General features: G+C 36.5%; 1 protein-coding gene across 1 annotated transcript; it reads left to right on the forward strand.

The window, feature by feature from the left end:
- Positions 1-3,133: 3,133 nt before the first annotated feature.
- On the forward strand, positions 3,134-21,842 carry slc7a5 (solute carrier family 7 member 5). The gene is made up of 10 exons (XM_065291591.2): positions 3,134-3,936; positions 9,329-9,454; positions 13,512-13,617; positions 15,255-15,299; positions 15,405-15,528; positions 15,614-15,717; positions 15,885-15,981; positions 16,073-16,222; positions 18,958-19,135; positions 19,284-21,842. Exons 1-10 carry the CDS (start codon positions 3,372-3,374, stop codon positions 19,337-19,339), a joined length of 1,551 nt encoding a protein of 516 aa, XP_065147663.1. The 5' UTR covers positions 3,134-3,371; the 3' UTR covers positions 19,340-21,842.
- The last annotated feature ends 1,922 nt before the right edge of the window (positions 21,843-23,764 follow it).

Consider the following 23,764-nt stretch of genomic DNA (forward strand, 5'->3'; position numbering starts at 1 on the left):
AAACATGAATATCACCACCTTTAATGAATCTTTTATTAATTATTTATTAATTGTAAATGTATTTATTTTAGCATTTACTAATAATTTTTTAATCAAAGTTGAAACTGTTAACATTAGTGAATGCACCATGAACCACGGTCAATTACTGTAATGACATAAACAAGAATTAATTAATGATTATATACTCTATATTTTCATTGTTTGTTCATGTTATATAATGCATTTACTAATGTGAACAAATACAACTTTTACATATCATATTATTCAGTACACATAAACAAATAATCCAGGGTCTGTTCTGTTCACACAACAGCTTACAGTCACAGCTCTAATACGTTATGTATGAACGAGTAACTCGAGTCAAACTCGTGTAGAAATCGCACAGGATGTCTGTAACCATAGTGACAGTTGTTAATTGAATGACATTGTACATTTATCAACAAATTATTATGTTACAATAGAGGCAGCGCTGATGTGCTAGTTTATGCGCAATGTTTCTGCTGTTTACTTTCTCCTAAGACCTAAATGGTCGTGTTTATATGAGGATATTTGCAAAGACGGGATTTTTGAGGCATATGTGTTATTTAAGGCCAATAAAGCGGCAAAAATACGTACAACACAAGCTCAGTGAGAAACGAATGCGCGGCTAGCGTGCTCCTCTGACACAGAAACAGCGGACGCACTGTTGTTTGACTTTGAATGGCTTAAATCACTTGTTTTTAAACTGCTGTGCTTAAATATATGTACAAATGTTATGTTTTTGTGCCCACACGCAAATGCAACTGCAAGAACCGACAGGTGGATGACATCAAAGTCCCGCGAGAGCATTTCGGAAGCAGTCTCCTCTGATGATTCCTCGTCAATCGCTCTCACAGGATTTGGATGTCATCTGCCTTTTGGTTGTTGTGGCGCCACATGAAGTTTACCCACGAGTTAAACAAACCCGTTGTACCAGCCACTGGCTATATTAGCATAGCATTAAAAAGCGTGCCGCGGATGATCAGTAACGTGAGAAATCATTTACCCCCAAAATAGAGGACCCCTTACGTTAGTCATAATGTGCAAAGACACGCAATTAAGTTACCTGTTTTCTTAGCCCACGAACTGAAAGGCTTGCCAATCTTCATCATTTCGCTAAGCCAAGTCAATCGTCTTTTACACCTTTATCGATCTCCAAAACATCGGAGCCTTCCTGCATTATAAGTTTGACCATGCTAGCTGAAATAAAGTTTTACCTCAGCTTAACGTGATACAGTCAGAAAACCCGGAGTGGATCCGGTCCGTAGTGATTACAGAACGCTTACAGCGGAGAGAGGAACGTGATTTGGCTCCACTCCAGGCTTTGATCACATCCCAGAGATGAAAGATCTTTGATTATTTGCCCAGATATGTAGGTGATTTGAACTAATTTCCAGGCATCATAACATTACAAAAGGCAATCGAAAATTTACTACCTCGTCAGATGACGCTTACTACTTTTTACTACTTTTTACTGGCCTTAATTTGGCATAATTTAATTTACTACCTTTTACTACTTTTTACAACCCCGCGGAAACCCTGCAAAAGTTTTGTAGCAACAGTTACACATCTTACTTAGACATCCAAAATATTCCTTATGAGTAACATGAAGTTCAAAAGTACACTGATAAAAATATAAAATGTACTTAATTTTTTCTTTAGCAAGTTTTTGCACACACGTTTTTCAAGTAAATTTCACACTTGTGAAATTAAGTAGCATTTACATAGAAAAGCTGAAATTAACAAAAAAGTAGAATTTACTTAAGTTTACTAAGTAAAGTTAAATTACACTGTAAAAAAATATGTGATGTTTACTTATAACAATTATGCATAATATTGTTATTATATTGTTAAGTAATTTTAAAGGGTTTCTTCTTTAATAATCTTCCTGATTTAATCATGTAAAATTTCTTCTTTTCTTTACATATTTATTATTCCATACCACATTATGTTGAGCAAGTAAGAAGAGACTAGTCTCAGTACTGGCATTAGCACGGTTATTTTGTAAAAGCACCACTCCTCTGAATGATGATAACCACAAAACTCAAAGACCAAACAGAAACTCTTTTAAATCTTGAAGATAAATGAACATTAAACACTAACAAGTCTTTCTTTTTATTTAAAAACACATAAAATAGCGTTTAATTAAAAATTTTACCATTCAAATGCAATCCCATGCAAAGCATACAGGACTACAAGTCCACTGCCTAGTAAGTTATATTTACAAAACAAATCAAGTAGTGTCAAAACTAAATAATTAAGTTAATTTCATTCTTACAAATCTAAGTGGATTTTACATGATAAAATTAAGTTGAATTTACTCAATAATGTGTTCATTTAGAATTGCTTAAATTACTCACATTTATGTTTTTGCTTACTCAAATTCAAGAATTGATTTTTTTTATAATAGAATTTACTTTTTTTAGTTACATTTACTAAGGCACATAATCATTTTGACAGTGTATTTGTAAAACACAATTCTCCCCTTCATATAATACTACCAAAGTCTGACTTTGACCTTGTTACGTGTCTATGAAACACAAAGGCTTGTAGATGAAACTTAAGATGTTTTGTTTAATTTGAAAACTAATATTTTAAAGCCCAGGGGGAATCTGGCCTGATTTTAGAGCGCTCTTACCTGAAAACAGGAAATTCGTTTTTGCTCTTTTTTTCATGTGGTTTTGCAAAAAAACCCCACTAAACTATAAATTCTGCATAAGACCTTTTTGAACTTTGATAAAGTGGAACCTGAAACAGCAGGTATGGCTTTTCTGGTCTAGCCATTGACTTTGCCTGAATTTTAAAAAGGTGCTACAAAAGATTCTTTACAGCGATACCATAAAAAAACAATTTCTGGTTCCCCAAAGAATCTTTTGGTCAAAATTGTCTTACCTTTTTGTAGTCTGTACCATTTTTCATTAAAAAGAACCTTATAGAAAGGTTCAGTAGATGTTGAAGGTTCCTTATAGAACCATTCTGCACGAATCTGACAAACAACCTTTTAGGAACCTCCATTTTTATAATGTAGAATTCTATTTTTGCAATCCTAACAGTAAGAAACTTGCTTAACCTGTTAAACTAGGCGACTGTAGAGGGCGATGAATACACACCCCTAAAACTGGAGCGGAATGAAAGCGTCGGAGGAGGAAAGAGGCAGGACATTATAGATGCTTTCTACGCATTTACACACTGACACACTTCAGAAACCACGTTTCCGTGAGTCACAGCGGACCGCGAGGTACCGCCGTAGAACAACCGAGCCCTGTCTCTGTGAGCTACGGTGCTCTACAAAGCCTCGTTTTCACCATCGACACAGCTAAACGAAGCGTCTCGCTTTGTTACACGAGGAAGAAATGTCAGGGTTGAAGAAACGGAGTTCAAATGGATCCGCGGACCGGGATGAAGACGACAAGCAGGTCACGGAGAAGATGCTGTCCGACGTGGGTGGAAACGGCAACATGAGCCGACCCGGGGACGCAGACATCAGCACTGCGGAAGGAGAAGGGACAGTCGAGCTCAAAAGAACTATAACGCTCCTGAACGGCGTGGCCATCATTGTAGGCACCATCATCGGCTCCGGCATCTTCGTGTCTCCCACCGGTGTGGTGAAAGAAGCCGGTTCTGTCGGGCTGTCGCTGGTTGTGTGGACCGTATGCGGCGTCTTCTCCACTGTGGGCGCGCTGTGTTACGCCGAACTGGGGACCACCATCACCAAGTCCGGCGGTGACTACGCCTACATCCTTGAAGTGTACGGTTCCCTACCTGCGTTCCTGAAACTTTGGATCGAACTTCTCATCATCAGACCGTCCTCGCAGTATATCGTTGCTTATGTTTTCGCTACCTACCTGCTCAAACCCATCTTCCCAGTCTGTCCGGTCCCCGAAACCGGAGCTAAACTGGTCGCCTGCCTCTGCATCCGTAAGTTGCCTGATACTTCACTACTAACAAGGTCACATTAAATTAAAATTTTACATTACTATTTTATAAACAAGCTAGGAGTTGAGTAGGTCACTGTCTAAAATATTCTTAATAATGGGACTTTTCTTTTAACAAGACGTTGAAATTTCTGCCACCTGTCTGACTGAGTCTGACACGTGCCTCGCGAGTTTCATCATCTCATCATCGACGCGAGAGCTGTCCAGTCTCCTCACAATATCGCTGTGTATTTATATACATTTTTGTAGTAATTTGGCCAAATGAGCCTTTGAACACTTTGGTAGACATGAAAGGGGGAAAATGTGCAAATATAAACATGTTCGGAGGCGTGGATACAGAAAGAGCGCTTGTGGAAGAGCATGGTGAAAAGGTACTGAACATTTCATCATCCTACCATACTAAGGAGGATAAGGAAGTGGCACGTGAAGACAATACTGGTAGTATATTGGCGGGCTATAAAAATTAATGTGCGATTTAAAATTTTGTAGTACACAATTAAATATGTTTTATACATTTCAAAATAATAATAAAAAAACCATTAGTAAAATTAACCACGATTTTATTACAAAAAATACCATTGTGTTTATAGTATAGCTATATAGTCTAATGCTCTTTTTTTTGTAGTAAAATCATGGTTAAAGGCTACGAATTGTAATGAATATGCCAACACATGTTTACCACACCTTACTGTAATACTTTCATACTATAATAAAATCATGCAAATTTTTATGAATGAGCAGAAGTAAATAAAAAAATAAAAGCAAACACCAACGTAAGATATATAAAAATAAAATACACAAATAAAACTTTCATGAGTTGTGACAACTTTTAAACTATATAAATATAAAAATGTAGCTTGTGGCAATAGCAGAATCTGTGTAAAACATAAATATTCAGTCAATGCAAATGATTTTAGTGTTAAGTTTATAGTTTTGTAGCTTAAAGGGATAGTTCACCCAAAATGAAAATTCTCTATTTTACTCACCCTCATGGTGTTACAAACCTATATTAATGTCTTCGTTCTGATGAACACGAAGGATACTACTTCGAAAGATAACCAAATCCCATTTACTTTCATAGTAGACCTATTCTTTTTCCTACAATGGAAGTGAATGGGGCTTACGATCTGTTACAAATATTCCTCAAAATATCTTCCTTTGTGTTCATCAGAACAAAGAAATTGATACAGGATTGTAACAACATAAGAGCGAGTAAATGATGACAGAATTTTTATTTTTGGGTGAACTATCCCTTTAATTTATAGTTTGCCGTAAATCATATGTATCATGCTGTGAGAATAAAGACCAATGTTAATAGTCGCAACCCTGCAGTGTTGCAGTCACAAATCTTTGACATGCACGCACATGGCAATATGTTAAGAGGTTGATGTACCATGGCAGCCATTCGAGCAATGCAGCCCTCCTGCGGCGTTTCAACCAGTCAGGATTAGTAGAATTAGCTCAAGCCCTCATTACCAATTGAATAACAAATAAAACACAACACCTGTTTCTCAATTTCTCATAGTTATTTTTTCTTCCCACTTAATTTTATATGCCCATACCTTTCTCATTTATAGCAAATGAACCCTTGATCGAAAGGAATGGGCGTTGTTTTTAAATGTAAGGGAGGAAATAAGTGTGGCACCCACTATCTGCTGTAATCTCGCCCTGTAGTTGCTTGTCTAATCCTTACATAACCACATGACGAAACAGAAAAACTGTAAAGTCTATGTACAGTTAGCTTTAGCTGAGTAACAACAAGTTATGGGTGTTATGTACTTGAATCAAAACAAAGAGAGTTTGTTTACATTACATTTACACGTTTGCCAGACGCTTTTATCCAACGTGACTGAGTTTATACTTGTGTGTGTTTACTTGGAATCAAACCCACAACCCTTTGTTCTGCTAATGCATTGCTCTACTACAGTTCAGCTCAGGTGAACTCAGTTCATAGTCAGGTTCCTAGTGTTACACTCATAGACTAGATTTGGGTCTGTTGGCATAGCAGCTATAGCCATTGTTCCCGTGACCCATTTTGATGTTATGATTGAATAAAGGCACTCCAGGATTGTGTCTCATTAAAGTACTCTGCATGCGTATCCATGGAAGAGACACCAAGAGGGGTACAGCGTATCTGCCTTAGGGAAGTTTAGGGAGGAACATCTGCCTGATGATCCCCAGTGTATTATGTGAACTGCTCTACCAGACAATGTAGTACAACGGTGTGTGCGTATGTTTTGCGGGAGGGTACCCTGTCCCTGCTGTCCTACCCGATACAGACCCCCTTTTGTATTCAAGGCTACACAAAGCCTGTTGAGCTTTGCCTGTCAGTTTGGTGCCCATGCAGATTTACAGCTAATGCGTCTTTGAAGTATTCATTAGTTAATCACTTTTAATAGGGAGCTGAGCTCAGACGTAACATGTTTTTTTTGTATGATTCCCTCAAGAATTTGTTTATTTAATCTATGAACTACAATGGCAACCAGACTTCCTAATAAAGTAAATGTAAACAAGATTGTCTACAGTAAGTTTCTGTATAAAATTTTATTGAAGTATATGTGGGTAATCATTTGTTTTATTTTTTGTTTTTACATTTATTATGCAGTGTCATTTTTATTATTACATACCCAATGTAAAGGCCAAGTCAAATCTATTATCAAATTGTCTATAAGACAATCTTACAGAAATTTTTGTTAATACAATGCAGTTGCATGGCAGTTCGTACATATTTTACAAGGTGGGTAATTCGTACGACCACACTCGTACGATTTTGTACAATTGCTTTTGCCTCTGTGACTTTGGGGTCAGGGGTGGGGTTTCATTATAGTTTTTTATGATTATCGCACGTTTTTGTACAATTCACTTCGTATGAATTCATATAAATTAGCCAACTTGTAAAATACCTGCAAAATTTAATATTAAATTAAGCAAACAAAACAATATAAAAATTGAAGTGGAAAAAATAATTAGATCACTGAGTCATTTAAACGTGTTGATTCAAGTAATAATGATCCGAATATCCGCCCTTTTAACACAATTAACTTTTATAGGTAGATTAGACCAAGTTTAAGTGAGCTTTATTTTCATTCTGCTATATGGGGAGACAAAAGCAATGAAATGTTGTGACTCACAGGACCACAGTGCAACACACATATAAACTTACATATAACAGTCCTTACAGAAAAACGAATTTGTTTTGTGATTGTTGTGGGAAAAAATCCTTGATCTTGCGGCACGTTTTCTTAAAAAATGCGATGGAATATGCGGGATATTTGTGCAATTTTATGCGATGAAATTGCGGGAACTTGCCAAAATTGCGGGAAGCTTTTCATTGATGTTCACTTCGCGTAATTACATCACTTCTTAACATTCTCATGACAACAGGGAACATGGTTGCGCATGCGTGAAGTAAATGCAACATTTTTCAACTTTCTGCTAAAATATATATGACTTTTGGCTACGAAAATGCGGGTATTATGAATTCATGCACGCCCCGCAAGCCCCAAACAGAAATCTGCAATTTATGCGACCCCCGCACAAATATGCCGACTTCGGCTGATTATGCATTGAATCATGCGATCGCATAATTGCGTTTTTCTTGAGGGACTGATATACAGTAGCTAGCTACCCTGCTAAAAAGTAATTTATCTATTACTGTTGGTTCACACCAGACATGAGTTCAACGATTTGCACGAGTAGATTACATACAAAGTCAATGCAAAAACACGATCAGACGCGTCCTTGCGTGGGGCGATGCGAATGACGCGATATGGGCGGCGCGTTTGCCGCGAAAACACGCGCTATTCTCCGCTATTCTATATAAAACATTCAACTCGAGCGAAAATTTCGCATTACACAAAGTTAAATCCAGCGAGTAATCTAAAGTGAGTAACGTGACAACCCCCGTTTGGTGTGTACGTAGCATTATGCTGCGTTCAGACCAGTCCCGGTAGAGGCATCAAGCGCGGGTGATTTCAATGTTAAGTCAATGTAAAGACGCTTCAGGAGGTCTCGCAGCGCGAATGAGGCATTTAGCGAGACGTGGTAGACGTGATTCCGCCTCATTCGTGCAAATTGAGCGTTGCCGCGGGAAACACGCAAGTTGAAATGTTTGAACTAGAAAACCGCGTCACATTAACCAATCAGGAGCTTGCTCTAGTAGTGATAACATGAAGCGAGCGGAGTCGCAGAAGCCTCTCCCATGAATGTCTCGAATTTTACAGGCGGCTTTCATGCATGAATGAAGCATGTAAACTCAAGCGAAAATGTTCAAGCGAACTAGATGTGGTACACGTGAATTTGACGCCTCAAACGCGGCTGTAGTGAACCCACGGTTAGGGGTGTAAATTGGACAGTTCATTGTGATACCATACAATATCAATTATCTTGTAGCCGATACAACAAACATTTCTTAGATGCAATTACAATTTGATTAGATTCTATTAATTTATCGATACTTTTATATAACAAGCCTTGTTAAGCAGTTACATTTTCAATAACTCACGAATGCAACCAAAATAAATAACATGAACGATGAACGTTTAATAAAGTCTTTAAAATAGGCACAATCTCTGTCCCTATTGGACATTTACAACAACAAAGTAAGACAAAATACACTTGGTTTGAGTGCATGACCCAGAACTGAGATCTGTACCATTTCTTTCCCCCGCATATTTTTGTTTACATTAGCCTTGGGTCGTCAATACACGCACCCCCATGAACGCTAGCTGCAGTTGTTTACACTTGCTAGAGAAGGCACCAATCTGTTTTATAAAATTTTTTGCTTACGACATGACTGTTAAACTAAGAGCTCAAAAAGAATCACAGCTGTCTGCTAAGATTGTATTGCAACAGAGATGGGATACATTGACGATGACGATTTTTGCTGAAACGTCATTTGATGTGTTTATCTCGGTCACTGCAGGTCATGAGTCCTGCGTGTCGGCAATGTGGGTTCCACACAATAAATAATCAATAACAGGATAATTTCCGTGATGTAGGACGATTTTGTTAATAACAACAGTTATATGTACACCCAAAACACCTTTCCAAGTGGACGCAAGTGGGTGGGTTAGAAAACAGCGCTCACACATCCAACAATTACAATTCTGGCGAGCATCAAATGACACAAGTGCATGTTATGGAACTCACAATTGTTTTTTGAAAAAGTAGCACAGTATTACGAGCAGCCACGTTTAGCTGAAATGTAAACATCACCTTGGAGTTAAGGCCTTCGGAAGTAAAAGCATGACCGACAAATCTGCCATAATTAGTTTACCACGTATTTAGGTTAACCTCCTGAGCCTCTATAGTGAAAGACTAAAAATAACAAACAATCTCTCTCTCTTTTTTTCTCTCTCTTTCTCTCTCTCCAGTGTTGTTGACGGCTGTTAACTGCTACAGTGTGAAGGCCGCCACAAGGGTCCAAGATGCGTTTGCCGCTGCTAAGCTTCTTGCCCTGGGCCTCATCATCATTATTGGCTTCGTGCAGATTGGCAAAGGTGCGTAACACGGAAAAACACATTACCTACATAGACACCAAAGCTTTCCGATAGCTCACCCACTAACAATGCCAAGGTTTTTATTTATATACAAGTAATGATTTGCATGGGGTTAGGTAGTAGGCCTTGGCACCAGTGACATCACTTCTGTTATGTTAATTCTATCCTTCCTGTTGTGGTTATAGTGATTTTGCTCAAACTGTTTTTTTTTTTTTGCAGAGATTTGTGATTTTCAGTTCTTTATCTATCTTTGAATTGTTTGTGACTTTTCAGTCAAAGGGCAAATGCCTTATAATGTACACCCGTCCTCACTTAAAATTGTTAAATGAAGAAACCAGTGCCTCTTCTGTTAATTTATGTGAACGTTTTGAACTCCAGTGTTGCAGTCAGTTGTCTGGACTCTTCAGATGTTAAAATGTTGGAGCTCATCCAGTCCGTCATGGTGTCGGTTGCCTGGGTTCAGATTTAGGCCCAATAAAGGGAATGTGTGCTGTTTCACAACCGTGATCGGTTTAGTGGCGCTGCAGTCAGGTCCAGAGTAATTAAGTTGTCTAAATTGAATGTGTAGCCAGGACAGTAGCTGTGTTTGTTTGCCATTATGAAATTTAAACACAGACACTAGCTGTCTGGAGAAAGATTGAGCGAAAGAAGAAAGCACTGATGATTTAGACCAATAGACCTTACATGAGCTACAGACTTATAGTAAAGTTACCATGGGTTCTTTTATGGAAAATAAATGACCTGCTATTGAATGGGATAGTAAAGCAATTTAAATCAAATTTAATTGGTGTTGGGCTGTTTAACTAGTATTGGTCTGAAGCTGTAGGAAACAAGCATAAGATACGGGTTGGGCTTTGAATAATATAAGTGCTTTTTAATGTTTTGTTGCATATTTTTCCTTAGCTTTAGCTTTTTAAAAAAACATCTAAGGATTGGGAAAGGGAAAGCATGCAGATACATCTAACATATGGATACAAAGGACTGAAGGCAGTACCATTGCCTCTAATGTATGTGAGTCAGCGGGTGGGACAGGATAATATAGATTATTACTTGTTTTTTCATATCCCCACCACCCACTCCATCCACCCTTACTGTCCTCTGATGTGGACATGTAGGTACAGATGGTAATTGGTTTATTAATGGGAGAGATAACTAAAACTCTCAACCTTGGAGCCAGAATTGTGTTTTTTTAACTGGCTCACCTCACCCAAATTCTGTCAAGACTGGTAAAATTAGGCCTTGCCATTAAATGGGTGTTAAGAATAGATTACCTTAAAACGATAAATCCCATAATTTATAAACCATGGCATTTACAAAAATGTCAAAATTAATGTCCAGGTTGAATTTTTTCCCTAATATCAAATTATTTTTTTAAATTAGTAGGTGGAAATTGCAGGGGGCTCAGGACATGCCCTTGGGGGTTGCCTCCCCCGCTCAAAACATCATAAAACTATGCAGATTCAAATAAAAAACACTTTTAAATGCAATTTAAATGTATTAAAAAGTAACGAATGAAAACCAATTATTGTATTTAACTTCCACATTACTTAAAATATTTCCAGTGAGGGGGAAATGATTATTTATTCAGACACAGGCTTCATTTTCATTATGCATTTCCTGACTGTTTTCATGTGTATTTGTGTCTCAAGTAGATAAGCAAGCACAAAGATTGTGAGTACCACAGCGTATCTGATGAATATTCTCTAGAATGATGCCTGCGAGTTTGAGATTAAAACTTCCTTCTCAAACAAACATACAAAGAGTGACATACAATATGGTCATTATAATGTCTATGGCTAACCAACAATTACTTTATTGATTTTACTAATTAAGTTTTGCTGTATGAGCTGTTGTGCTTACTCTTTGTTTGTCTTTACCTCCGTACAACGTCTCTTCTGTTTGACAGCATAAAATATCCAGACTCTCTGAAAAATCCAGAAAAGGTCCTACTGTGTATATTTGTGCCTGTGTGTATGTGTGCATTGAGAATGTCAGTAGTCCGTTACAGTATCACACCTGACCCGCCCAGCCTTTTCGTAAATGTTGCTTGCAACATGAGACCATGTTGGTTTATCTACAATCTTTAACTCTGCTGGGACGACAGCCCCGCCCACAGAGAGGAAAGTCAACCTACTACTTTCGGGCCAAAGCCAGACCCTGCCCAATTATTAACATTATTATTAACATAACTTTGTTGATACATTTAGTAGGGATATGATACGGAATAACTATAGCAGTGATACTAAAGTTATAACCCTGTATTTTTACCCCATAGAAATTACTTTTATTTAACACAAGTTTTACATTCAGTAATTGACCAATAAAAATTAAATATTTCAAAGACTCACATTATGAAGTGTTTTAATATTAAGTGTGTTCGACTTCATGCAGAGTTGTGCATACCGATCGCCTTATCACATAGGTGCAGGGGGATCAGGACCATCCTATGAGGGTTGCCCCCAAAAAAATCATAAAACCAGGCTGTGCATTGTAAATAATATAATAATATAAAGTGCCGCATGAAGCTGAACACACCCATACCAGTTAATGCCGCTTGCATTCATGCTTCACATACTTGAACATTTGTTTGTTTTGTCTATTGGAGACAAATGTGTGTATTAGGTTGTGGACTCAATCTAGGCTATGAAAGCTGAGATGTGCTTTCTAAGCATTTCTCTCAGGCAGAGATTAGGGCAGTGCCAGGCTGGCGTGGTCCTCTGTAGCTCAGTCTCTGTAATACTTAAGTTAAGTTTATACAAAGAAGTTCAATAGGCTTTCACTTATGTGTTATGTCTGTCTGCCTCAGGCGTATAGTCACAGCCTACACACTCACATGGCTTTCACATCATGTGATCAGGCTGCACTGACCTCCATCGATCGCACCGGTCTTTCACATGATTGCACATGGTCTGCAATCATTACTACTCAAAGATATATATCTACACAAGTTATTTTTTTAAGGTCTGTCCTGTCTAAACTTTCTGGTTGTTAGGGCTTTAAACTTTGAAAATATGCAAATTAGCACATTAAATCAGTTGATGTCATTGTGTTAAAGCTCTGCACTGGAATGCTATACAGATTACCCAACATTCACAAAAGAAAGAATGACCATCCTAACAAAAAAGATGGAGAAACTCTCTTATATTGACTCTCCTGGTATTCATTTCACACTTTTTGTTTCAGTATTTTATGGCTGAATCCGATACGTTGCTCTATAAAACAAGTGCATTCGTGCACCTGCACACATTTCTTCCTAAAAATGGCATAAGCTGTAAAAGTTTCACGTTGATCATTTGAATCCATGCAAACTCTTCTGCTATGCTTGGGAAAGATTGATGTTGTATATCAGTGGTTTTCAAACTTTTTTTCAGTCAAATCTCGTGACCTAAATTATTTACTTGAAGTGCCCCCTGATATTTCAAGTTAATATTTAAATAATTTAATAGCACATTTGCTTGTAAATGTTTAAAAACAAAAAAAATTCATCCATGTAATTAATTATTGTTCACATGGTTATTGTTTTTAATCAACTCATGAAGAATCTGAACCCCAGTTTTAGGAAACCCTGTTGAATATGGACCGACTTTCTCACAGGGAATTTTGAAAACCCCCCGGCTTAAAACAACAGAAAGTTCATCTGTTGTTTCAGTGGGATTTGCATAACTGGTGTTCAAGAAAGTGTAATTCATTCGTCATTCCTCTATATTGCTTTTTGGATGTTGGACTTATACAGCAACATACAAGACTGTAATTCTGTTTTATTCTGTATTTATGTTCTAGTTGTTTCTGTAAGTTGATCTTGAAGGGCGCTTTATAAAAAAGCATTGTTATGAGAGCAGAAAGACCTTCAACTCCCTCAAACTTTTCCTTTAAGCTTGTTTATTCCTGTTTCAGGAAAATTTTGTGGGAATTACGGAGTTGTCTCAGGATAATGTGTCTTGCGCTGGTTGTTTACATTAAATAATAGATAAAGTTCTTCACAGTCAGCTATTAAAGAGAGGACTTGTTTTAAATGCAGTCTATAATCTCGTTTTCACTGTTGATGTTTTTGTCACAGGTGACACGTTTGAGCTTCTGCCTGCAAATTCGTTCAAAGGGAGCAATTCGGACTTCGGCAATATTGGATTGGCTCTTTACAGTGGATTGTTTGCCTATGGAGGATGGTATTGCTTCATTTTATTATTCGATTTCTTTTATTCTTTCATGAGACTAAAATACTAAAATAGATGTTAAGTGCCTTTCACCCTACAAACGTTAACAGTATGTTAACCTATTACGTTAACAATAACTATAAAATATAGTTTTAAATATCATTCTATAGAATCTATATTATAGGTACAAATACATTGGAATCATATTTGGATAATTTTTTTATTCATGATGAACAATAAACCATTGACAGTCAATCAAATCAAATTTGAATGCTTGCGTATTTGAAATGACATATGACACAGCTTTTTGCTGACGTCTATAACATAAAATGATCTGAGGTATTCTGCACTGTTGCAGTTGCAGTTAACTTACCTACGTATTTTTTATTCTACTACATTGACTATGCCAATAAATAAGATGATAGATTACACAAATCACTATTTAAATACGCAAAACGCAGCGTGCTGAGGCCTATTTTAGTTACGCTAATATAATATAGTTAACGTTATGGTTAGCGTTGAAATGTGAACGACCCTTTAGGCAGAACACACACTAGTAAATAAAGTAAATAATTGCAGTTACAAATGAAATTGATATTTAATGGAATTTAAAAACTTTTTTTTAATTATTTAGTTTTATATAATTTAATAAAATGTTTACATTAAAAAATGGGTGCACCGATAAATGCCGATATATGATAATAATGCGTGGCCGATAACTATTCTGAATCGTGCCGCCGATATTATTCACAGGTGTTTTATGTACTACGGCTTTTGATCAGTAAGTCCTTATCGATCTGAAATCACTTTTAGTTTGAGTCGTTTATAACATGCATTTGAAAAAGCAACACTCGTCAAATATAATCATTATACATATTCTTTATTATAAAAATACCTGAAAAGGTTTGAAGAACAGCAATATAAATATATCCTAAAGCCATTTCCTGGAGCTGCGTGTTATACCTGTGTGTGTATGGTTTGTCGTCTACAGCGCATATTGAGTTTCTGCAGGAGAGCGCCCTCTGGCTTTTGATGTTGCGTAATTTATTGAGAAGCATAGCAAGCATCATCGGACGATATATCGATGCACCCCTAAAAAAAAAACTAAAAACAGGATGCAATTGTGTAAATCATTAAATAAACCCTATTTTGTTACACTTTTATTTCAATAGCGCACTTTGTTATACTAACTATTGTAAGTAACTTTGCAACGATAATAGACTGTAAGGGGGAGGGTTCAGGAAGTGGTTAGGGTTGTAATGGTTGTAGTTGCAATGATACTTAAGAGTATTCCCCATTGACCGTGTATATTCGTCACAAATGTTTATCGCAATAATGCGCTAGAACAAAAATAATTAATGTCTATGAATAACTTTACATTGTGCCGCAAATAACACAACTGTGTCAAAATAAACATTTTGGTGGACAAATAAATGAGTCGACCAATGAGATCTAAGCATCAAAGTCAGTGATTGTCTATTGCGGGATCATCAGAATAAATCAGAGGGTCTACTAATACTTTAATGAATGGTAGTTGACAAGTTACTTATAGAGTACTTAGACATGCAGTATGTTTTAAGTGGACATAAAGCGAAATAAAGCGTTACACTTTAATTTAGTTTCACTAATCGAGTTTCTCCTTTTACCAGGAATTATTTGAATTTTGTCACAGAGGAGATGATTGAGCCATACAGGTAAGTGAAATAAATACCTACAAGAAGAGTAAAAAAGTTTGGCAGATTTTGGAAGAAAGAATTATAATTTATTAATCGGATATGTGTGAATGCATATAATTACAGAAATCTGCCTCTGGCCATTATCATCTCCCTTCCTATCGTCACTGTCGTCTATGTGTTGACCAACTTGGCCTACTTCACCACCTTGAGTCCTCAAGACATGATCGATTCTGAGGCTGTCGCAGTGGTAAGTATCAGGATTGTGGATTATAAAAATCCTAAATACTGCCTGTGTAAATAATTTTGTCTAATAAATAAATTGTTTTCTTCAGGACTTTGGCAACTACCACCTGGGTCCGATGGCTTGGATAATCCCTGTGTTTGTAGGGTTGTCATGCTTCGGTTCTGTAAACGGGTCACTGTTTACCTCATCCAGGTAATACACACAAACTCCTGTGTCGAAAAAGTGGCATTAATCAGATAACTTTTTAGTGTTTAAGCTGTTTATTTTCCAGCGCATATGTTGATCAGATTATATGTGATGGGATTGTTTCATAACATTCAGGTTCATCTGAGCATTTCTTTGTATGTCTTTCCCATCAGGCTGTTTTTCGTGGGCTCCAGAGAAGGTCATCTTCCCAGTTTACTGTCGATGATCCACCCTGACCTGCTGACCCCTCTTCCTTCTCTTATATTTACTGTAGGTGTCTGAAACCCACCTTTCACATCATTTATCATTCACAGATTTCACAGGATGTCAAAATATGACCTTTTTTTTTTTTTTTTCACAGTGCATCATGACTCTCATGTACGCCTTCTCCAATGACATATTTTCCGTCATCAATTTCTTCAGCTTCTTCAATTGGCTCTGCATCGCCATGGCGATTCTCGGCATGATGTGGCTCCGCTATAAAAAACCCGAGCTGGAGCGACCAATTAAGGTGAGCTGAGGGGCGGAGTTCATTAACAAACAACTTACTATTGGCTGAGCATCTGGAACTCAAGGTACAGATGGATTGCACGAGGGAGGAAGAGAGTATATGAGTTTTCAGGCTGAAAGGGGGCACAGAAAGTGACACACAGGCCCTTTTGTACGCCCTACCCTCCCTCTCTCATTCATTTACATTCTATCTCTCTCTTTTCATCAGTAGACTCAGTGGCCTTAGCTCGTCGGCCGGACACACAGACGTGTTAGTCAAAGGACGGTTGAAGGCATTGAAGTGAAAGAGGCCATTTGCTTAATGCTCATAGTCTTGCAGTCGCTCTCATTCTCTCCCTCTCTTTCATTCGGGACAGTCCGTTATCTGTACAGTGTTGACTGTGACATTGTGTGCTCGTCTTATCTCGACCGTTTGTTGATTTGAGAAATATTTGTATTGTTTGTTTTGCTCATATTAATTGTAATTTAATTGTAAAACCCCATTCATCAAGCAGTTTGATAAATGTAATTAAAATTGGCAGATAGCCTTCTGTGTGAACGCAAACACATAACGTAAATGTTCTGGGATCGTTCCCGGAAAGGTGACCTAGTAACATTGACGTAACAATCACAAAAAAACTGAAACAATGCCGTAATGGACGTGCGTAGTAAGTATATATATATATACAATCTTATTAAAGACGGTTTCAGCAGTAACAACATAAACATGCGGCTTTCGTTGAACACGTGTAATTTCCAGTAAACTTCACTAGGAATAAATAACAACAAAGACCTTTTAAAGTAAATTATTTATATAACAAGTAAGGCTGGGAAAAGATTAATCGCGATTAATCGCATACAAAATAAACGTGGTTTTGGCATAATATAGAGTGTGTGCTGTGTGTAATTATTATGTACATATAAATACACACACATTCATGTATGTATTTAAGAAACATCTACATGTGTATATATATTTATTTATATTTGTATATATTCTATATTATATATAAATTAATAAAATTGATATATAAATAAAAAAATCTTACATGAATATATGTATGTGTGTGTGGTTAAATATACACAATAATTACACACAGTACACACACATAAATTATGCAAAGAATAACTTTTATGTTGTATGCGATTAATTGCGATTAATCTTTTCCCAGCCCTAAACAAGCAAAATAAACAACACACAGATTAGCTAGGAAACCAAAATATTTGTTATTTTCGACGAGGTATTTGTTCAAGAGTTCAGTTTAGCAACTAGTCAGACCATTAAACAAACAGAAACCGGCCGTAAAGGTCCGACCAGACATGTAATCGCGTCACCGCACGTGCGTCCGATGAAACGGTCTATAAACATCAAATAAAAATCGCAACAATTCAGCTTTTTGACACAGGGGTTTAAAATGCAGATTAACATTCATAAAGCTGAGCTCATTTACCAACAAGCGGCATGCGTACGGAAGTGTTTACACCGGCGGCCAGCATATGTTTCAGTTGTTTTTCAAAAACGCTAGCGGCTAACATTTTTTTCCACGCTCAGCGAAAAAAATTTCAACTTTGTGTAAAACGCTCAGCTCAAGCACTTTTCACACGGCCGTTCAACCACAGTGGAGGAGGGTCGGGACAAATATCACAACAACCAACCAAAGCAATTAGCTGAAAAAACCCTGGCAAGTCGTCATCGTTCACCTGGCATTTTCAGCTGCGTTAAAACGCTTTAGTGTACACACTCCCTAATAGAACAGTGCATCACATGCTTCTTTATGATCTCCTCATAAACAAAAATGCATGCGCATGGTTTCTCAAGAAAGAAATCACAGATAATTAGCAAACATCTTACTTTATACATCACATGTCTTTACAGCATGTGTATAAATGCACGCACAGATTCCGGAAAATCATTGGTAGTGTAAATGAATCAAAATTAAATGATCTCGGATCATTGGTGCTTGACTGCTATAAAGGATAAAAGGTAGCACTTTGCGACAAGGATGTATTTGTTAAAGGGACACTCCACTTTTTTTTGAAAATATGATAATTTTCCAGTTCCCCTAGAGTTAAACATTTGATTTTTACCGTTTTGAAATCCATTCAGCCGATCTCCGGGTCTGGCGCTACCACTTTTAGCATAGCTTAGCATAATCCATTGAATCTGATTAGACCATTAGCATCACGCTAAAAAATAACCAAAGAGTTTCGATATTTTTCCTATTTAAAACTTGACTCTTCTGTAGTTACATCGTGTACTAAGACTGACGAAAAAATAAACGTTGCAAAGAGTTAAGTTTTAAATAGGAAAAATATCAAAACTCTTTGGTTATTTTTGAGCGCAATGCTAATGGTCTAATCTGATTCAATGGATTATGCTAAACTATGCTAAAAGTGGTAGCGCCAGACCCGGAGATCAGCTGAATGGATTCCAAAACTGTAAAAATCTAATGTTTAACTCTAGGGGAGCTGGAAAATTAGCATATTTAAAAAAAAGAGTGTTCCTTTAACATAGTAAATCCATTAGCTAACATGACCTTACAATGAGCAATATAGTTTATTAGCATTTAATAATCTGTGTTAATGTTAGTTAATGCCAATACAATTGTTCATGTTAGTTTATGGTGCATTAACTAATGTTAACAGTTACAACTTTTGACAGACGTTGGTATTAGCCAGACATTATTCACTGACTTTGTTAATTTTTGGCAATTTTGTATTAAGTCATTTGACTAACTTCTATCTCTGTGCATTTAGGTGAATATTCTGCTTCCCATTACTTTTGTGTTGGCCTGCATGTTCCTCATCGTGGTGTCCATCTGGAAAACACCTTCTGAGTGTGCCATCGGTTTCGGCATCATCGCCACCGGGGTTCCAGTGTATTTCTTCGGCGTTTGGTGGAAGACCAAACCCAAGTGGCTGTTGCAGTTAATCTGTAAGTGTCTGCATTTGTGCATTTCAATAATTAAGATAAAGACGTTATTGCAATTATTGACTACAAGCTACATTTTAAACATATATTTTAAGGCCTTAAGAATCAAAAATATGTAACATAACTCTCTATTTTGTTTCTGTCTGTTTAGTCTCTGCCACGGCCATGTGTCAGAAAGTAATGGAGGTTGTACCTCAGGAGTCCTGAAGACCACGCAGATTTCCCCACGCCGCCCAAACTCCAAGTCTCTTCACACCCGTCTCGCTGTATTTCTCCTTGTGTGAGACAAAAAAAGTCTTAACCTGCTGACATGGGCAAAATCTACGTTGAGTACCTCAAACCAGGCCCCCGGAGCTAAACAGTTACAGGAGCATTTCAATTTGAATGTAGATTTAATCTACCCCAAGTGTATCATACTGTATGCATCGTGTATTATTTTCAGTTAATTTTGTATATTTTTAGTCTTCTTATGTCGTATCTCAAGTTGTACGCACTTGATCATCTTGTGAGCCACACTTTCACAGCTGTGTATTGAAGGGTTGGTAGCTTCCTGAATTGTGCTTTAAACTTTAGTTTCAGAATGAGATGAAACTCACCGCTTTGGAAACACCTGCGACTTTCTGTTTTAGCAGCTGGAACGGAGATCCCTCTTGACCAAAATTTTTCTTTTTTTCAGTAATTTCGCTACATTTTTCCGTTATTCTACAGCAGATTCGATCGGATTGCTGTGCCTTGTCAGTCAGTTTGCGTAAAACTGTATTCTTGTTGATATGATTTTATACTTCAACAGATTTATTTTTGATAGGTTAAAGCAATGACATTTTGTACGCTGTTACTGAGAATTTCGACAAATCTTTATTTTTTGTCATTGTCGTCCAATCGGATTATTTATGATTACTATTATTATGAAAGGTATATACATGCAGTATTCATACATTTATCAGAATACAGTTCAACAGTTACTACCTTGTTTTACCTCTTTAACGTACAGTACATTACACATTACAACTGTATATTTTGAATGACTTATTATTTTACATGTACATTAAATGTACATTAACACTGGACCCTACAATAAGAAGTCAAGAGATAATATACTTTTTATTTCACTTCACTGTATTTAAACTTCACCAAACACAATCAGTCGACTGGTTTACACATTTTTTTAAGTAAATATATGTGTAACTTTACATATCAGTCGACTGTAATAGCTAAAACGGATGGGCATTACTGTATATACTGTATGATTATAGTAGTGCTGCCGTGATTTAAAACAAATCTCATTGTACTACATACTGTATGACCGGCTGCTTACATCTGTTAATGGATTTCATTTTTTGCACTTTAAGGTATTCCCGTACAAGGTTTAACATTTTAGTGCCTGGTCAGCTTGTAAATCTGATAAATCTGAAGGATGTTACTGTAAAATGTGTGCGTGTGCACAATTGCGTTTCGTTTTTTTAATATGGTTGCGCTTGTAAAGGATGCAGTGATTTCAGTTTGAATGTTGGTTAGCTATAGATACTACACTGGACCAAAATCACACGTGAGAATGAGATTCACTGGTAAATGTTTATTGGTTGGGAAGTTTATGAGTTATGGTTAGTGTAAGAAGTATTCTGGGTGATGGTGAGGAGTTTTTTTAAGAAGAAAACTGGGACTTTGGGATGAAGAAATAAGATCATCCTTTTACAGAAAAAGCGTGAAGGGACTCATGATTTGAGTTGTTATACATTATTGATTTTAGTGAGTGTTTAGATGATAATGCTATCATTTAGTAAACTACAGCAGTATGACTAACACTCCAACCAACAAGTTCATCTTATCTAATTTAAATAGATATGTAGAAATATTTACTTATATGTATTTATTTATTACTTCTAGTGTTACATTCATTGATTTAACAATTCTTTAGAGCATTTATAAAATGCATGTTACTGATATTTTTTTCTTTTTTTGTATCTATATGTTTTTTGGTGTTTATGTTTTTCGATTTAAAAAAAAATGTCTGTAAATATGTTAGTAACTGACAGCTTGGCTTAAAGTGGCTTTCATTTAGTTTAATGACTCCTAGGCCCATATGTTAAGTAATGAATAATTGACGACGGGCCATTTAATTATTTAAAAATAATGCATTTTTATTTTATTATTTTTTTTATATTTCAAGGACCAGAGAAAATTATTCATCTTATACCACGGTTACCACAGACATTGCTCTGGTGGTTATTTTAAGACATTTGACAGGTCAGGTGTGCGGTTATCGAAAAATAACGCATACCTGTCAAACCTTTCTGAACCAATCAGAAACATTCAACTGTCCCGTGGTATAACTACATATACAGCATTTGTTTTTTTTCCCACAGAATGTTTTTGAATTCATTTTTTTTTCAACATTCCATTTTTCCACATGCGCATTCTAGTACTGGATTGTGACTCGTACACTAATAATCAATCTTTTAACCACAACATTCCCTGTAATTACCCGAGGGCAGACTCAGACGGTAATCACTTCGGTATGACAGATAAGACGTTTCTTGTGTAATCACTGATCTCTGATCAGTAAACTTCATTTGCAGTAAGCTGTGCATACACTGTTCAACAATCTGTCCTGTCTTTTCTGTCATTTAGGAATGAAATCTATGAAATGCAATTTATAGTTTCTTCTATATGTCTACAGCAAAAATCTTTGATATTATTTTTAGACAGTAAACATTTTGGGGCGGTTTCCCGGACCAGGATTAGCTTAATCCAGGACTAGGCCTTAGTTTAATTAGGAAATATAACTTGTTTTAACAAACATGCCTTACTAAAAACATTACCTGTGTGCATTTTGAGGTAAAACAAAGGGCACTGATGTATTTTAAGATATGTCAGTGCAAGTTATTTTCAGTTTGGAGAGCTCTTAAAAGTGTTTAAGTCTAGGACTAGTCTAATCCCTGTCCGGGAAACCGCCCCTTTATGTTAAAGTGAATGTTTGTGCATTGAATATTTAGAAAATTAAAACTTGACTACATTCAACCTTACTATTAGTATCAATGTGTCTACTTGTTTATCTCTATATTTATTTGTACAGATTGAAAAATAATTGCTTGGGTAAATGGGAATACAACCTTTCCATATTGCAGATAACACTGGAAGATAAAAAATGCTGGATTAACACAAATATATTTGAACCATTATTTCAGCCTGTATGGCGGGTCTTATACAGTACTCTCAAAAATAAAGGTGCAACATGATGCATTTGAAGAACCATTTTGTGATGTATGGTTCCATAAAGAACCTTTACGTAACATTTTATCAACTTTTTTAGTGGAGAATGGTTCTTAAAATAAAAAAAGTCCTTTGGGAATGAATCTTAATTTTTAAAGAGTTTAGTTTGGCAACGCTGGAGTTTGTTATGCATGAGGTGATTAAACATGACCTGTGACTCCATGCCTACAGGAAGAGATTTCCCATAAGCTGAAGTTAATTCTCTGTTATGAATTCCTCTTGCTCGTGATCCCCAAAAAATGAGCTTGTGATCTTGGCCTGTGCGTTTCTGCCTCATGGAAAACTGTGCCGGAAGACATTTTTCCCCAAAGGGTTACTTTAACAGATCTGACGTGGGATCAGCTGCTGTGGCCTGAGGAAAGTGCTTGTGTCATGTGATCTACAAAGAAAAGATTAATCTTACTTGAGTTCCTAAAAGTTGTTGTGACAGGAATTTAACCCATTCATTCACATTTGGTTATACAGTCAATGAGCTGTTTCATTGACAGCAAGATAGACAAAACTAAATATTCATGACCAAGTTTTCATTCAGCAATTAAGACAGACAGACAGACAGATAGATAGATAGATAGTCATGTTGGTCAAACTAGAAGAACAATAACAGGTTAAACGGCTTCTGGGTGTGTGTGCCATTGGCATGATGGTTCTACAACTACTGTGCCATGTGTGTCTTGGTAACTTTACAGGTAACCAAAATGGCATTTATGTGCAACTTGAAAAACTAAAGATCAGAAGTCAAGTCAATGTAAAATTTTGTTGATAAAATCAAGAAGCTGAAAACATTGCCTTAACCATTCCCAGCAAGCAATCGCAATCACTTCATAGTCTAGTTACATTAATTATAGACCCGATATAGTCCGGCTATGAATAATCCACTTCTAGTCTATAAACTTAAATTTGGTTGGATTAATTTTTGCCAAATTACAGGTTTTTTCAGTCCCATTTCTCAGATCAGAAATAAATGTTCTTATTGTTTTGGACAAATTGCAAATGCTTTGGTACAATCATGCAGATGATTATGTGCCTGCCATTTGCTACATTTTAAATTGCTTATGTAATTTTCATCAAAATACATTTTACTGTTTTCTGTTGAATACCGGTAGTCTTGCATCTCAAAACATTTAGGGATTAGTTCATCGTACAAGTCATGGCATGCAAAATGGTTAACCTTTGTGTCCTAATCTGTTACTGTAAGCACTGTTTCCATTATGTAAATATTAACTGAATTGATAAATTGCTGTTAAGGGAATCTTGAAATTTTGAGTTACAGAAAACAAAAAATTTCCTACAGTGTACCGTAAACCTTTCTATGTTTATATTTTTTATTTGTACTGTAAAATATGATTTCTTTTGTCAAAAACA

The sequence above is a fragment of the Paramisgurnus dabryanus genome, chromosome 23 (assembly GCF_030506205.2).
Source record: "Paramisgurnus dabryanus chromosome 23, PD_genome_1.1, whole genome shotgun sequence".
In the NCBI taxonomy this organism is placed as follows: domain Eukaryota; kingdom Metazoa; phylum Chordata; class Actinopteri; order Cypriniformes; family Cobitidae; genus Paramisgurnus; species Paramisgurnus dabryanus.